The 17,173-nt window shown below is 40.6% G+C and overlaps 1 protein-coding gene across 2 annotated transcripts in view; it reads left to right on the top strand.

The window, feature by feature from the left end:
- Window positions 1-886: 886 nt before the first annotated feature.
- The window catches only part of LOC125887534 (ovochymase-2), a 28,030-nt gene continuing 11,743 nt past the window's right edge, over window positions 887-17,173 (top strand). The window contains exons 1-15 of one of the 2 annotated variants that reach the window (XM_049574436.1): window positions 887-1,042; window positions 1,167-1,264; window positions 3,287-3,384; window positions 3,520-3,692; window positions 4,971-5,066; window positions 5,153-5,331; window positions 7,702-7,903; window positions 12,096-12,128; window positions 12,257-12,347; window positions 12,605-12,738; window positions 13,297-13,440; window positions 13,962-14,083; window positions 14,197-14,290; window positions 14,472-14,603; window positions 16,375-16,473. In XM_049574436.1, the coding sequence (XP_049430393.1) occupies window positions 958-1,042; window positions 1,167-1,264; window positions 3,287-3,384; window positions 3,520-3,692; window positions 4,971-5,066; window positions 5,153-5,331; window positions 7,702-7,903; window positions 12,096-12,128; window positions 12,257-12,347; window positions 12,605-12,738; window positions 13,297-13,440; window positions 13,962-14,083; window positions 14,197-14,290; window positions 14,472-14,603; window positions 16,375-16,473 (1,780 nt within the window). In that variant the 5' untranslated portion in view covers window positions 887-957. Of the gene's footprint in view, window positions 1,043-1,166; window positions 1,265-3,286; window positions 3,385-3,519; window positions 3,693-4,970; window positions 5,067-5,152; window positions 5,332-7,701; window positions 7,904-12,095; window positions 12,129-12,256; window positions 12,348-12,604; window positions 12,739-13,296; window positions 13,441-13,961; window positions 14,084-14,196; window positions 14,291-14,471; window positions 14,604-16,374; window positions 16,474-17,173 lie in introns of those variants that run through there. The other variant, XM_049574437.1, reaches the window with a different exon arrangement.

The raw sequence follows: 17,173 nt of genomic DNA, 5'->3' as shown, positions 1-17,173 counted from the left end.
TCTCATGCTCCAACTAACAAACAGTCGCAGGAGTTTGTCTATTTTTTGGTGTTGAAAAAGAAGAATCAACTCTCTGTACTCCTCTGCACCTCATATCTATCCTGCCTCTTCTTAGACATTTGCAGATGCAGCTTGCTAACTGTCAACATACTGTAAAGGTAACATTTTATCCTTCTGGCAAGATGTCACACCACTGCTTCCCACAGAGCTGCTGTCAGATTTGTTCCAAGTAGGATGTGTGCGTTGATAAAAACTGTAGTTGTGACAGAAAACAAAGCACTGAAACCCAAGCTTTTCTAAAACTTTTTAACTGCTTCGGTCACACATCTGACTCATGCTGTTCTCTTTACGCAGATACACAGAAGTTCAATCATAAAATGAATGTGGTACAGGCTCCCATTTCCTGAATCCCATCTGGCCTCAAAGGTCAGGCTTTGACAATGAGCTCTCTGACTCAGGGAGACAGTCTGCTGTAAACCTCACACATGAAAGCAAAAAGCATTAACAATGAAATTCTTCTCTGGAATGGAAATCAAAATGTTCCCCCATCTTTTTTCAAACTGAGAAAGGAAGCCAAATGCACAGAGAAGGCAAACACAATTTCATATGAAATTTTATTTCTTCTCCTGTCCTCCATCTGTACCTACGTCAGCATGTGTGTTCACATGCAACAGTAACAGCGAGCCTCCCCTGAATCTTTGTCTGCATTTTATGGCTGTTTCTCTTTGAATGTTTTACAGCAGCTGCACTGTTTGTGTTGCGGTAGGAACAAAACTCCACACACCACATGGTTGACCTTGAGAGACACTTTCACTCAGTAGACTATTGCAGTTCATTTTGTTGTGACGTTTGAACGCAACCACCTACTGCAAGATTTTAGTGGCTTGTTACTGAGTATCCCCTCAAACACACTCAGGTCTGTTAACCAGTTTCTTTTCCAAGTAACACCCATTCCCGATGTGTGTGTCAGTGATGAGGACCACTGCTGCTCTGCTCTTTCTCTGGTTTTGGCTAAACACTGGCATCAATGCTGCTCAAACAGGTGAGTAATACAGTGGATACCAAACAGGAAGAGAGCTTAATTGTCTTTAACGGACATTATGATGAAGTCAAGAAACTAAACAGAATGAATGTGGGAACTGAAGAGATTTCATCCTGTCTGTCAGGTTCAAAGTGTGGAATGCCTCAGGTGCAGAGCCCAATGGTTTACTCTCTGAGGGTGGTTGGAGGGGCCCAGGCCACACACGGATCACATCCATGGCTAGTCAGTAGTCTACACTTCTTCTTCTTAAACATGTTTTAGTTGCTGTTTTGCTTAGCAGTCATTGGCTGTGCTGTTGTTGCTCATCTTTGAGAATACACAGTGACATTTTTAGCATTTTGAAGGTTTGGTTACTGTGTCTGTTGAGCTCATGCACACTAACCACTTCTTCTATTTACCACCATGCTTTTAGTTCCTGTGCACCACAGAAAGAGCAACCAGCCACTATGTGTTAAGCATAGTGTTGATTATTTACGTACCTTCTGAATCATCACTGTTATATCTAAAGACTTCTCTCTCTCTCTACTGTCATATGAAGTACTCTAAATAGACATTTAGATGCATGAAAATGTTGCAGCAGTAGTTGCACTCAGTTTAAACACTATGGCTACACAGATAATATAAAAAACATGGTAATTATTTTGTGATAGTTGGTGATGTGGATACAATTATTTTGTTTTATTTTACATTTTATTTTATTTAAATTTTTTTTTTTAAATTTTTCTATTTTATTGGGTCAAGAGGGTTGGTCTGGTGGAAATGTGCAGAGAGTTAAGTGAAGACATGCTCCAGTATTTTAAAAAGACATAGAAGAAGATAGACATGTCTGTAATTGTTTACATCAGAGGGACTGAATGTTAGTTTCTTTAAAGGTGTAGTCGGTAACTTTCATACAAATAACTCTTTGTTATATTTGCTGAAACTGTCTCTACATCTCCACTTCCTTGTAGTTCTATTAATGGCATTTGCAAATATCCGCCACATATGAATGAAAACAACAAATCAGAGCAGAGGAGTCTAGCACAGCTGTCAATCATGTCAGTCACTGCTCGTGAACTGTGGTCAAACTATCAAACTAGGCAGCAGTGCCACTGTTCGCCATCAGAGGACGGTCTCACTCCGAAGTCGTCGAAATCTGGCGCTTGGGCAGTGACTTGTGGCATCAGAAACCAATGAAAAAAGGCGGCCTATTACATTGGCATGATACACGGCTGGTTGCCATTATAGTTCAACGGCACTAGGTTGTGTCAGGAGGAAATACAGCAGGACAAGGATGAAAATTAAGGCTGCGAAAGTCCAAGTGGGGCAGGCGGGAGGGGTGGTGGATGGGTCCAACAAACAGACTTTTACTTGAGAGAGCAGTGTTTGCATCCTGTAAGATTCTAAAGCCAAACCCTGTTCTTATTTCCTAAACCTAACCACGTGTTTGTTGAAGGAAAAAAAAAAGTCAATTCCAACATATTTTAAAAGAGACTGTATGTAAAGATTAAATTTCCTGTGAAAACGGAAATGTATCTTGAAAGACGAGAACTTGACACAGTGTTCCAGAATGTCAAAAACCAACGCACCCAGGGTACTTTGTACGTCATATGTGGACGTGGAAAGTCCATGACCGTAAAGTCAATATGTGACAAGGACATAGTGAGAATTTGTTGTCCATTAAGGTGTCCTAAGGGTAATTGCCACACCTGGTTGTGGCACTCCTTAATATAGCCAATGCCTTAGCCAATGTCAAGACAACATTTGGCTCATTTTCCCATTAATCAGTAATAATCCAGAATCTGGGTTCATATCAGCGCTGCCCAGTATAGTCCAGGAGCTGTGATTGATGTGACTGACAGCTGCATTAGAGACTCCTCTGACTGGTTGTTTTCCCTCAGTCATTGCGGATTCTTGCAAATGCCATTAGACGTACTGCAACGAGGATTTACATGACTTTTTAGATAATTTTTTTGTGTATTGCTGTCTGAATGTAATGACAGTTTCAGCAAATATAACAAAAAGTAAGCTGCTGCTGTTCCAGTTCTACTGCTTTTGTCAGAAAAGCACCCATTTGTGAAAAAGGTTTTAGTGAGTAAGGTGTCATTATACCCACTGATGCTGAAGTGAGAGAAAAACAGTTGCGTCAAATAATAAATCAGTTACACACAGATAGTTCTCTTGCATCAGGTTTACATCTGTATGTGTCTTTTTTTAGTTGTATAAATGTTGAAATTCTGTCAAGCTTGTGTTATCTTTTCTCAGGTTTCCCTACAAAACAGAGGCTCTCATTTCTGTGGAGGGGCCATCCTGACTGATCGCTGGATAATGACCGCTGCACACTGCTTTGCATCACTCTCAAAGTACTGTTATCACTTACTTTTGTACGCCATTACCTCTTTGTGCTACAGTTTAAAGCACATGTGCTTATTCTTGAGCTGCATGCTGATGACGCTGTCTGAATTTAACAATAGATTGTACTTTTCTTCTCTGTTTAGAGAGTTTCTCAGTGGTGTGAGAGTGGTGGTGGGAGAGTTTGACCAGAGAGTAGATGATGAAGAGGAGCAGGTCCTTCTCATTAAGTCTGTCTCACTCCATGAGAAGTATCATCATGCTTTGCCTATGAGCTATGACATAGCTCTGGTGGAGTTAGATCAGCACATTCTACTGGGCATGTTACCATTTTGACAATTAGGATAGTTATTGTAGCCCTGATCATGTTTTGTTGCTATGTCATTTTTTTCAACCCAATCGGCAGAAAAAATGTTGGCCATGCAGGTTTCTGCAAACCACAAAGATGTTTTATGTGCACATTGTTAGCAAATACGTTTGACTTTGTGTTGAAACTTTACATTTCAACAACAACACGTTTGTGACTAGAGGTTGCTGGTAAAACTGTGTCAGGATGCTACTAAACACTCACATTTGGTGCCTAAAATTCCGCTGATAAAACAGCGACAAGTTACAAAACACATTTGGTGCCTAAAAAGCTGCTAGAAAAACAGCTATGGGTTGCTACAAAACACAGATATTTGGTACCCAAAAAGCCTCTGGTAAAACAGCCACAGGTTGCTACAAAACACACACGTTTGTGCCTAAAAGTTGCTGGTAAAACAGTGACAGGATGCTACAAAACACAGACATATGGTGTCTAAAAAGCTGCTGATAAAACAGTGACAGGATGCTACAAAACACAGACATTTGGTGCCTAAAAATTGCTGGTAAAACAGTGACAGGATGCTACAAAACACAGACATTTGGTGTCTAAAAAGCTGCTGATAAAACAGAGACAGGATGCTACAAAACACAGACATTTGGTGTCTCAAAAGCTGCTGATAAAACAGTGACAGGATGCTACAAAACACACACGTTTGTGCCTAAAAGTTGCTGGTAAAACAGTGACAGGATGCTACAAAACACAGACATTTGGTGTCTAAAAAGCTGCTGATAAAACAGTGACAGGATGCTACAAAACACATACATTTGGTGTCTAAAACGCTGCTGATAAAACAGTGACAGGATGCTACAAAACACAGACATTTGGTGCCTAAAAAGTCAAAGTAAAACAGCACTGGGTTGCTATAAAACAGCCAAGTGTGATGCTTAGAAGTCGCTGGTTAAACGATCGGTCACTCCAAAACATTATTTCATGCCTAAAAAGCCGCTGGTAAAACAGCAACAGGTTGCTACAAAACACACGTTTGGTGCCTAAAAGGAGATGTTAAAACAGCGACAGGCTGTATAAGCTGCTGGAGACAAAGCAATGGCTCCCTAAATCACAACTACTTTAGTTGTTTTTTTGTTCTTGAATACTGGTCTGCAAAGTCAGCTCATATACTACATCACTTTAAAAACCTTAATATGATACATACTATGTGCAAATGTAATGTATTCATGATTTGCAGAAATGCACATTTTTACTGGCGATTTGACTGGATTTTTCCACCAGGAGCCCGTGTCAAGCCAATATGTCTGCCTTTGCCTAATGAGAGCATCCCACCTGAAACCAGCTGTATTGTGGGTGGATGGGGCAGGATGAAGGAAAGTAAGTAGGTCTCTCGCTCCCACCAAATACTGTTGAAGCTGGCCTGAGCTTTTATTTTCTCTGATTCTATTCTACTGTTTCCCCAGAGGGTCGTCTTCCTGCAGTGCTGAGAGAGGTCCAGTTAGACTTGGTGGACCCAGCCAAATGTAAAAATGTCCTCCAGACTGTCAAAAGTTCAGTTCTTAAGCAGAGACCAGCGAGGCCTCAGCAAGCCATGACAGTTCTGTGTGCCGGGCCAGAGAAAGGAGGGAAAGACGCCTGCCAGGTAGAAAAAGAAATGTGCCGTTTGCAGTATCTGCCTGTTTTCCTCAGTACTCTACACTCCATTTATTTCAAGAGCAGCGATGCTTCACACTCTAAAATCTGACAAGTTGATCTTACTTCAAAAAAATCTAGGAAACCAAATTCCATGATAAAAGAAAGTAAATATATTTATTATTAGTCTTAAGTCATGTTTTTTTTAATTTAAGATATTTTTTAGGGCATTTTGCCTTTATTGGACAGGACAGGTAAGCGTGAAAGGGGGGGAGAGAGAGAGAGAGGGTGTGACATGCAGCAAAGGGCCACAGGCTGGATTTGAACCCGGGCCGCTGCGGCAACAGCCTTGTACATGGGGCGCCTGCTCTACCACTAAGCCACTGACGCCCTAAGTCATGTTAACTTGATATCTAATTGTTAAGTTTACTTTATATTTTGATGTATTTACTTGATTTTGTGAAGTTCTTGCAGTTTAAAAATGATAATCAAAATCAAGTTGTTCTTCCTAAGTGTTAAAACTTACGTAAACCAATTTAGTCTGACCAAACAGTTGTGTTTACTCAGCAGAATTTAGACTGTCTTAGATAAATATGTGTCTAAGAACTGTACTATATGTCATGGAAAAGAGGATTTTACATGTGGTGAAGTTAAGATATCTACAGGTTCTGTTCTGTTAACATGTTTGGGAATATATAAAATGTAAATGATAAGTTTGTTTCCTTAATTTAACTTGTATATTGGCTGAAGCTTGATTAAATAGTGGTATCTGTGATAAGATTGTGCCATGAGTCCCTGTTAAAATCTCAAGTAAAGTCAGAGAGAAAGATTTAGTCTGAGTATTTCTTGGTATTTTCTTCTAAAGATTATTTTATAAGGCTTTAAAGTGGATTTGTTATAATTCTATATTTCATTTGTTTGCACAAACACAGACCTAGGGCTCTAGTTTCCCGGCGCGGCGCAGGGTGGCAAACCCTGTGCAGAGCTAGTTTCGAGCAGCGCAACCCGAGGCGCACTCAGTTTGGTAGTTTGGCAGATTGAGGTGTGCTGAGATGGGTGTGGCAGAGCAGCAGGGGGAGGTGTCAACAGATTCAGCTTGGCGCAGTGACAGTTTCGTGCCAAAAGGCTTCGCCGAAGGTGCGCTAGGTCTACTGTCAGTGCAGGGGGAGCGCAGCCGGTGTAAGCCGAAGTTTGGCTGACCGGTGGACAGTGTGCACACGTCACCAAAACCTCACAGGCAGGTTTCCAGAATATCAGGCACATTAACAATGCAATAAATAGCCACAAAACCACTATTCAATGCAACTATCTGCAATCGGCACATAAATGTATCTCTATATCGACCGTCCTGTCACATCTGATGTCAGATCAAAGGGGATTGGCACCGTTTGGCATGTTTGGCACGCGTAATGGAAACCCAACCTGATTTGATTAACACAGCTGCAAACTAATGAGTTCACATCCCTCTCAGCCAACCACAAACAGCCACAGCATCAGATAGGGAGTATATATTCAGCATCTGTCATCTTAGAAAAGTCAAAAGAAAAGAAACAGAGTGAGACTGCGAGAGAGAAAGAGAGCGCGCGCGCACGAGAGAAACGCAACATTGATTTACAATTGTGGTGACCTCCTCCCAGGCTACCTTTGCATCATCAGCTCGTGGAGGTCTGCTCGCAGTTCTGTATATCTGGACACTGCGAGCTTGGACCTCCCGGACCAAAACATCAGTTTCCTCCTGGGAGAAGTTTGGCCGTCTGACGCTGCTGCTCTCTTCTGCCATGGCGAATTGAGTAAACTCTCATTACGCCTTCGCGTGGTGCATTTAAGGGCGAGGAGAGGGGCTCATTTGATTGGTGTGATGTGTGTAAAACCCACTCCACACCTTCTCTCCTCCCTCTTTCCGACTTGCACAGGTAGGAGGGACGTAGGTGGGACAGACGAGTAGCTGCGCCAGCGCACACGGTGTGCCAAACTAGAGCCCGTTATCTTAAGTTGCTGAAAATGGCATTTTGTTAAAAAAAAAAAAAAAAAAATCCTGCAAACTTATCATTCCTTTTTGTGCATAATTTCTTTATCTAAGGCAATCAGTTTCTTAAATTCTATTGAGTAAACACAACTGTTCAGTTAAGTTTCAACACTTAAAAAGAACAATTTGATTTCAACTGTCATTTTTAAATTGCAAGAACTTCACAAAATTAAGTAAATACAACAACATTTTAAGTCAACCTAACAGTTAGATATAAAGTAAACATGATTTTACCTTACATGGAAATTATGAATCAGTCATAACTTTTGAAGACGTCTTATCAATAAGTAGCTTTTAATGAATTTTGCAATGTTTCTACTCTTCCCCTCATTCATCCCTTCATCCTCTCTCCAGGGAGACTCAGGGGGTCCTCTGGTATGTCTGGCAGGTTCAGGCAGTGGTCACTGGGTAGCACTGGGTGTAACTTCCTGGGGGAAGGGATGTGGTCGGAGCTGGGGAAACAACAGCAGCCGCCCCCCTTCCAAGAGAGGATCTCCGGGAGTTTTCACTGATGTCAGGCTGCTGCTGCCCTGGATTAAGCGTAAACTGAGAGAGGGTGGGTTAAAATAAGGTCATCATAAAAGAAGTCTGATTGTTTCTCAGAAGTCAGCACAAGGTTTTATAAGCACATCACATGATAGTGACTGTCATCTTCTTATTTTTAACCATTATCTGTCTTGGGTCCATGTAGTTCATGAAACACTGGACACTGGATTACATGCTCACAGTTTATTAGGATAATCTAATGATCAAATTGCTATCAAGTGAGAGTATGAGATGTCTAATGGCCTCAGGGTGATCCTTGAGAAGTATTAAATGTCTGCATCATGTTGGGGTTAGGTTATGCAGCATGTAGAAAACTGACACTTTGCTGACTTTCTATGTGACAGATGATCTGGCCAAACTAAATTATGTATCATCCTTAAACCTGAATGAAATTTTTTTTGGCCACTGTGGGGTAGTGGAAACCAGCTGTAGACACAACACTGACATATTGACCTTAAGAAGTGAAACAAACTTGTTAGTAAACAGTTGCTTATTTACACATTCAGCTGATATAGAGCAACATTACCATTCATTCATGTTCATGTTTCTCACCACCTGACAAATGCAAGTCCAATATTTGCTTTTATACCAACTCCTGAGATAAATATCTGGCTCTTTAGCTGTTACATGCTCCCTCTGTGTTCACCACCTAGTCTCTACCTTTGTCTGTCTGTTGTGTGGTGCTTGGCAGGTAGTGTACAGTGTGTTCATTAGAGATTTTATTTGCTGAAAACAGCTTCCTGCTGTGATTAAAAACAAGACTGATGAGAGTCAACCAAAACAGTAAAGCTGCTTATTGTAAAAACCAAAACAGTGTGCTAAAGAAACTCCATGGAGCTGAGGGGAACTGCAGAGTCGGGTGATAATTCCCATCAAGTTTGTTACTGCAGAGAACCTTTTTGCATATCACACAAAGTCATTTGATCCAGTGTAAGAAAAAAAAGACAGAAAGGATTCAGAAAGAACTTTAAACCGTAATGGGATCCTTTACTGATTTTCAACCAGCTTTTTATCATAAAACTGTGGGTCAGTGGCAGTTCTAGCACACTCGGTGTCCTAGGTGAACCTCCTCTGGCTCGTTTGCTGCAGTTGACATTCTAAAATAATAATAACATTTAGAAATCAACTTTCTAATTGAACTACGGATGCATCAATTTTGTAATTCAATACATATGTATTTATATCGATGTATTTTTGTATTTTTTGTATTTATGTTTGTTATTTTTGTTATTTATTCTTCTTTTGTGCAAGGAAATAGAAATCAAAATGTAAACAAAAATAAACAGTTTTGATGTCATTCAGTCCTTCATTACACTACCTTTGAATGACCTTCTTTTATATGAAAAACATCTAAAAAAAAAAAAGAAAGAAAGAAAGAAAAGCAAAAAGCCTTTTTTACTATATATGATGCATCATAATTACCTCTCTAATATCTATTTTATAGTGTTGTGAAAACATCAACACATTTCTCCTTCAAACCGCTGGATTCATTCAAGTTTTTCACCAAAAGCTACATTTTACAAGATTACGCTGAACACATCATAAGAACACTGTAATTTACCTTCATCCAATACTGGGGGCAGGAACTCAGAGAAAAAAAACCTCTCTATTATAGAGCACTCAAATCTCCCTGCTCACAAATCCACTCGAGAAACATGTTTAGCTTATGGTTTAACTAAAATACGGTTTGTTACCAACCGGCCACCATATTGTTTCTTGTGTCAAAGCAGCTAAGATGGCATTGCATAACCCACCAGTGGGAACGTGTATTGGTCCGGTGTGGTGTATTGCATTTTGGCAGTTGTATGCCCTCTACCTCTTGAGCAAAAGCAAATGCCACAGCCCTTTCCCTTTTCTTTTCTTTGCTCATGTAGCCCTAAAATGTTCAAAAGTACTTGCATATTTCCACTGCATAAACAGCTACATTTTAAGAAAAGACCATCTTTCCAGCAGTGAAATAGTTCTTTAAATAATTCACTGACACCAAGCCAGTACACAACTAAAAACGTCTCTACAGATACCTGACTGACCCTAGAGGGATGAGAGACTAAACCATACACACTGTTCAGTCAGCCAAATGATCTTAATCAGTATGCATACTCTGAATGGGCGGAGTTAAGACAGGAGTGAGTGTGGTTGAAATTGTGAACAGGTGGGACCCAACCAGATGTTGTTATTGAAGCTTGATATTGATATGGTTTGATCCGAAGTTGCTTGATTTATAATTCATAAGAAAACATAACAGTTTCAGAATTGTGCTTCAGATCGTCGGTAAGCAGTTGACACCTTAGTTGATGTAGCATGTCTGCACCATTGCCCCTTGTTGGCTCCCATCGGGTTTTATTTATTTATTTATTTATTTATTTGGCCGATTCAGCATGTTGAATCAGCGTTGGCGGTGGTTGTTGGGCCTGACTGAAATCACGCTGATTGGTAGTTCAGCCCAGTGAATGAGAGAAATGGAAGTTAGGAGAATACATACATGACTTAAGTCAAGAGGGAGTACAAAATATTCATTGAGCCTTTCAGCAGAAACGTTTTGTGATGGTTTGTTATTGTTCACTGGTGCACCGTAAATATGCTCTGTTCTTTCAGCATTGGATTGTGTTGTTAATGTGCTAACTGGTAAACTAGCGTCAAGGCGGTCTTTCCGTTTCCCTTTTTGAAGGACGATTACAGACCTCTGTGGTCTGCTGGTGTGGAGAACTACTTCCTCACAGAAAGGCACAGAATATACATGCTGGTTGGCCATTGGCTGTAGTCTTTGTGGTGTGTTCATGTGCAACGTTTTGGCCCAAGACACTGGCAAAGTGAGGTGGCGTGTCAGGGGGCCTTCGTCACTGCTAGCTCTCTGAAGTCAGTTTGATGTGTCTGGGCCTTAAGAGATAAACACAGCAACCTGAATAAGAACTTTTCTTTATTACTAGTATGGATATTCACACATTTTACTTCACATATTCCTACTCATAAAAAGCATATAATCCGTACCAGATACTTGTTTCATTGGAGTATTCAGTTCAACCCTATACTCCTACCCTTTCGTCTGTCTCTCAGTTGCCTGATAAGTTAAACTGATGGAGAGGCAAATGAATGAAAAAAAAAAACAAGACCTTGTATCCTTTACCAGAGTTTATTAGCACAAAGCTAAAGCACATGAAAAAGGCAAGAGAAAATATTAATAGCATACCTAATAATGGATAGCTAAAGACTTTCTCAGGGGTCATTTTCCTCACCATCCTAAAGAAACTAAGAATCTCAAACATCACTGTTAGATTTGCAGACCAGCTGGTAATTCCATAAGATGGACTCCATGGTAGGTTTATAGACAGTGATCGATCTGTGCACAAAAGTTTGCAACACGAGTGTGCTAGCTAAGATCACTATTTATGTGGACCCCTTGTAAAACAACACATTCTCACTCCAACCTCGTCACATACGAATATTTGGTTGTGGACTTTCCACGTCAAGATATGAAGTGCAAGGTACCCTGAGTGCGATGGTTGCTGATCTTCTGGGACACCGTGTCAACTTCTGCCTGTAACATGCATTGTCTGTTTTCAAAATACACTTCCATTTTCAGTACAGCACAGTACAGACTACATACAGTCTCTTTCAGAGTAAATGCATTACATTGGTACAACACCAAGAACTGACATATTTTCCTTCAGTAACAAACGTATGTGGTTACATGTAGCCAACACAGATACACAGTTGAGTTTAGGAAAAAAGAGCAGGGTTTGACTTCACATTCATACGGGACACGAGCACCAGCCTCCTGGGTGAAAGTCGGCAGTTGTTGGACCATCCACCACTCCTCCCACCTGCCCAATTTGGACTTTTGGGGTTACAGAATACTGGTGACCGACAGCGTATCATGCTGACCTGAAAGGACATCTTTTCTCATTGCTGTCTGACGCTAGAAGTCACTGAGCAAGTGCCAGTATTCGACGACTTCACATTAAGACGGGGTTGTGTAAAACGTGATGACTGTGGCATGCACAATAATGACATTATCCAGTTCATTAAAAGACCTTTGGTGATCAGTCTGTGATACAAGGTTGTATATGATTAAAAGTGAATGTAGACTGTAGGCATCTGTCCACAGTTCTACCACCAGATGTAAATGTATCAGTGTAACATTTGATGATGTTGATAAGGACTTGTGCTTCTACATATTCTCTTTTTTATGTTTGTCTGTTTAGCTGATGAGCAGCAGCAGGGAATGACTTTATCAAGTGAGTTGTTTTTCTTCTCATCACAGCCACTGTTATCTATATTTCATAATTCTTCTTTGATGTAGGCAGTTCTCTCTCTCTCTCTCCCTCCCTCTGTGTGTGTGTGTGTGTGTGTGTGTGTGTGTCAGAACTCTGCAGCGTGAGAGATGGGCCTGTAGCTGACAGTGAGGGGGTAATCAGAAACCCCGCCCTCCCTGGTGATCACTATGACAACAACCAGTGAGTGACACTCCTGAGAGGGAACTTAAAAAACAAATGATTGTAACTGTGACATTAAACCAACATCCTTTACAGGGATAATCGTTTCTATTTGCACAGAATAGAATGTCACAGTCAGCACCAGAAAGGGATCTAAATCAGAGATCAGAAATCTGTGTATACAAATATTGTTTTTTTAGCGAGTTGTGTGAATTGACAGAGAGAGTGTGTGTTAGATGTCAGTGCCATGGATAAATTCTTCCTTTGTGTCTCTTCAGGTGGTGTGTATGGAGTCTCAGAGTTCCTCCAGGTCATAGTATTCTACTGGAGTTTGGTCATTTTGATCTGGAAAATGACACGTATTGTCGCTACGATCGTCTCACTGTTTCAGCAGGGACCCACAGACCTGTTGGTGAGTTTCAGACACTTTTTGATCACACAGACTTTCATCAGAGGCAGCAGAGCCGCCTGGGAATAGACTGGAGCTTCTGTACTGTGATAACCTGCTGTGGAACAACATGACCCTCATCCATTTAAAATGCCTTTTAGGTCATTTTGGTGAAAGTAATGCAAAATTAGTGTAATAAGTAACTTATTACTCTACACAGACAGTAATATTATAAAGTAACATATGACTTTCAGTTGAAGGTAACCAGTAATATGTAATGTATTACATTTTGAGAGTAACTTGCCCAACACCAGTAAGCTCCTTGTAGCTTCCCCATATTTTGAACCTTGTCGTCCGCCAAGCAGTAGTTCCAGGACATAACTTTTCCAACATTTTAACTTGCTCCTTTAAACCTCCAAGTGACAGAGCTGGAGCCTTAAAAGTTCTACAATAAGTTACAAAAGCTGAAAAGAATCATTAACCTAACACCACACTAACAAGTTACATTTATACAGACAGACAACATGTGCACACACTGGACTACAATATGTTTTTATCTCCTTTATCGTGCTGTTTTAACAGGGATTTTCTGTGGAGGTGTCCTTCCTGGCCCAGTGCTCCTGAATAATTCTCAGTTTGCAACACTCCTCTTCTCCTCTGACATGAACAGAGCAGGAAGTGGCTTTGTCATCAGGCACCGTGCTGTCCATGGACACTCTGATCCTGGTGGGAAACAACATACAACACAAACACACAGATACAGCACACAGGCACATACATCTCTGCATGTAATGCCAATGTGTATTTGCACAGTACAGTAGTCTGCTCTGTGTCTGTCACTTAGCTTAAACGGTATGTACAGTTCATACACAGCTGTTCCCTCTGCTATGTGTCTTGATTGTGGATCTCATAGCAACCTGGGAGTTGTGCCGGCACATGTCCCATGACACAATAATGAGCTGCACAAGACATACACAAACACACTGTGTAGTAGGGTAGCTGTGGAGAGGATGAACCCAGCTGTTAATAATGTGTGTGTTCAGTGTGCAGACGAGTGTGTGTATTTGTGCTAAACTGGTCTGTCTCTTGGAAGTGTAATTATACTGGGTGTGCCCGTGTTTTTGTTTTCCCATGGGTGTGTGTGTGTGTGTGTGTGTGTGTGTGTGTGTGTGTGTGTGTGTGTGTGTGTGTCTGTGTGTGTCTGTGTCTGTGTGTCTGTGTGTGTCTGTGTGTGTGTGTGCAATCAGGATGCGGGACAGTTTTCATTGAAGATCAGACTGCTGTCCACAGCCCAAATTACCCACAATTCTACAGCAATGACTGCATCCTGCGCTGGGTCGTCTATGCTCCACAGGGTCACATTGTTAAGGTGATACACAAATACTTCCAGTGAGTCAAAACGAAATGACTTAAACCTTCAAACACAGCATTATGTTGCAAACTCTTCCACAATCAGTGATTAATAAGTGTGTTGTGTTTCAGCTGGACTTTACAGATTTCTACCTGGAGGAGTCAGACACATGCTTGTATGATTCCCTCACTGTCCTGGGAGATGTGGAAGGAACAGAGGAGATTGGTAGGAAGGATGAATCTCTGAGTGTCAGATGAACAAGCTCCATTCTATCTTTTTTTCTCATTCTTTTTCCCTGCTTTACTCATGTCTGCATCTCCAGATGTCTTCTCTCTCTGTCTTTATTGCATTATTTTCAGATTCGAAAACCTGCAATAAGAGGTTTCTTTTGTCATGTTTTGTGTAGTGGTGCTGTGTGGTGGCAGTATTCCTCCACCCGTACTGTCCTACCACAGCATCATGGTGCTTCAGTTTACGTCAGACAGCAGCATCGCACACAGGGGCTTCAGCGCTACACTGACATTCATCAGCCATGCAGGTATGTCCATGGTATGTGTGTTTAATGTCAGTTCCAGCTACAGTCACCTTAATGCTGCTTCAGAGGCTTTTACCATCTTGACAAGAATAAAATGTAACATACTGTGGAATAACAAAAATTAAACCTAGCTGCACTAGAACTGTCTAAAAAACTATCTAAGACAAGCAGAAACTCAGAAAATCTTGTTTGTCTGTGTATGCACTGTAATGTAGAATTCATCTTAGGTTAGCTTGGAATTTTTACATTTTTAATCTTGTAATTTTTTTTAACGTTTTGTACATTTTACATACATATTTCTCTTAAAACCTGTTCTGAAGTTGTTACACCAGTGCACTTAAAAATATATATATAATCCCTATTAAATATATTAAAACTACAAGCAAAACTAAGTAAAAACCAAATTAAAACTAGACTGTAAACAAGTGAAATTTAAAGGTCTTGCGTGTAGGATTTCGTGGCATTTAGCAGTGAGATTGCAGATTGCGACCAGCTGAACTTCTCCCGTGTGCTAAGTGTTTAGGAGAACTACGATGACTGACACAAAAACACGAATGGCCCTATCTATAGCCAGTGTTTGGTTTGTTGGTTCTGGGCTACCTTTCACCATTTTTTCGTGAAAAGTAGCATGTGTATGTGTTTTTTTTTGTTGTTGTTGTTTTCCAAACACAGGTAAACCTGCTAAAATAGGCTGTAGACTCCTGTCCCATTGCCATTAGACCACAGCTGTGTACACAGCTCTGCAGCAGATAAGCATGCGTTTCTGTGTGTGTTTTATTTTTTGTCCTTTGGTATGTCATGTTCAACGTCACAGACCGGCTGGAAAGTAGGTTAGTAAACAGTAGAATGCAGCATGGAGGCCAGTGAAAACATAACAGTTGTTCCCTCTTTTTATATATCTCTTACTTATTCAGTTGCTCTGTCAAACTTGGTGCAGACTCATTTAGATCAATGGTGCGCTGGAGATGGACAGCATTTTGTGGCAATGCATCATTGCATCTCGCCAGTTAAGGGGCTAAAATTAGCACATTCAGCGGGACATTGTGTTTCCATCAATGCCGGGTTTTTTTGCAGTGGAAAAGGGGCTATAGTAACAACACTGCAGACTCCATGGAAGAGGACCTGCTCTGTAGAGGCTTGAAAGCTGCAGCTACATTCCATTTGGAGCCCACAAACCTCAACCCTCACTAGCACAAGACAAACACACCAACGCCACATTTATTTAAACCATGCTACAACGCAGCATTGTGATAAATAAATATAAGGCCAAATGTATTAGTAGTCTACTTTGTAATCCGTGACACATGAAGATGTGATCCCCTCAAATAATTAAGAAGATGTTACGCTTACCCTTATCCTAACCTTAACCACCTCTCCCTCATCCAAACTCTTTATAGCTAGCCAAATGCTAACTTAGTATTTTCCTATGAGCTTCAGCCTTCGGACCAAGGTGCAAAGGTAGCTGATCATGGACTGATGTGTAGGTATGTTGGATGAGTTATGTCGCTGGAGGGCGGGTTGCATAGCTGCTTCAGTCGTAGCAGTACCTACTCGGCCCCATATGTAGATATAAATGGCTCATTGTAAAGTACGAAAACACAACAATTCTTATTTTTCAGGTGATTATACACTAAAGAAAATATACTAATGAATAGCATATTATATTTCTGCTTATTTACCCCCCTGAATCCTACACACTGGACCTTTAAACTTATACTGAGATAAAATAGAGAACTGTATATAAATGAAGACGTTCCCCTCTGTTTTTCTGCAGACCTTCATGATCAGAACACAGGAGGAGAGAGTCTAAGAGACAATCTGAGAGATCACCAAAATGATTTGGCAGATAACCAGCAATACATAACATCATACAGTAGGTGTTTTGTTCAATCTTAGAATTCACTTTTGGCCTGTTTTGCATTTAAATGTGTTGACTTGACTTTGTGGATTTAGAAAGAGCCTAGTGACAAGAATCCTGGACTCCAGGGAAATGTTATATAAGTGAAGAAAGTGAATGAGTAACTTTTGTTAAGCAAGGCACTGAGCACTCAGCTGCTGTACTGGAGCCGTAGTAGTCATAGTGGAAATGGATAATGCACAGCATCTCCCAGTGGGAAGCATGCAGTCCACCCAACTCTGAGTAAATTCAGGTTACATTTTAGAAAATCTTCCTCATTCTCTCCAGCTCCTTAAGTGCACATAACAACAAAGCAATGGTGAAATGTGGAGCAGAAAATGCTTGTAGATGGTGTAGTCTTTTTGTCTGTCCATCTGCTGTGTCATGAGCTCAACAAAGCAGCAAGCGTCACTGGCATTTAGAGTGGAAATGGGACATTTCACACCGGAGTTGCAACTGAGGCATGAGAAGCAGAATGACACAGTGTTACTTACAGTTTAAGGGTGGGATTATTCAGTGTTATTTTTGTTTTATCACTGATCATATTGTTGCTCTTTTGTTGTTGTTTTTTCTCTTTATCTCAATATTTTCTGAGAAATAAGTCCTATAAACTAAATACTGGAGTACAAACTGTTCTAAAAATGATACATAAGTATTTAAAATAAAATCTCATAGC

The sequence above is a fragment of the Epinephelus fuscoguttatus genome, linkage group LG4 (assembly GCF_011397635.1).
Source record: "Epinephelus fuscoguttatus linkage group LG4, E.fuscoguttatus.final_Chr_v1".
Taxonomy (NCBI): Eukaryota; Metazoa; Chordata; class Actinopteri; order Perciformes; family Serranidae; genus Epinephelus; species Epinephelus fuscoguttatus.
This window is presented reverse-complemented; position numbering and strand designations above follow the sequence as displayed.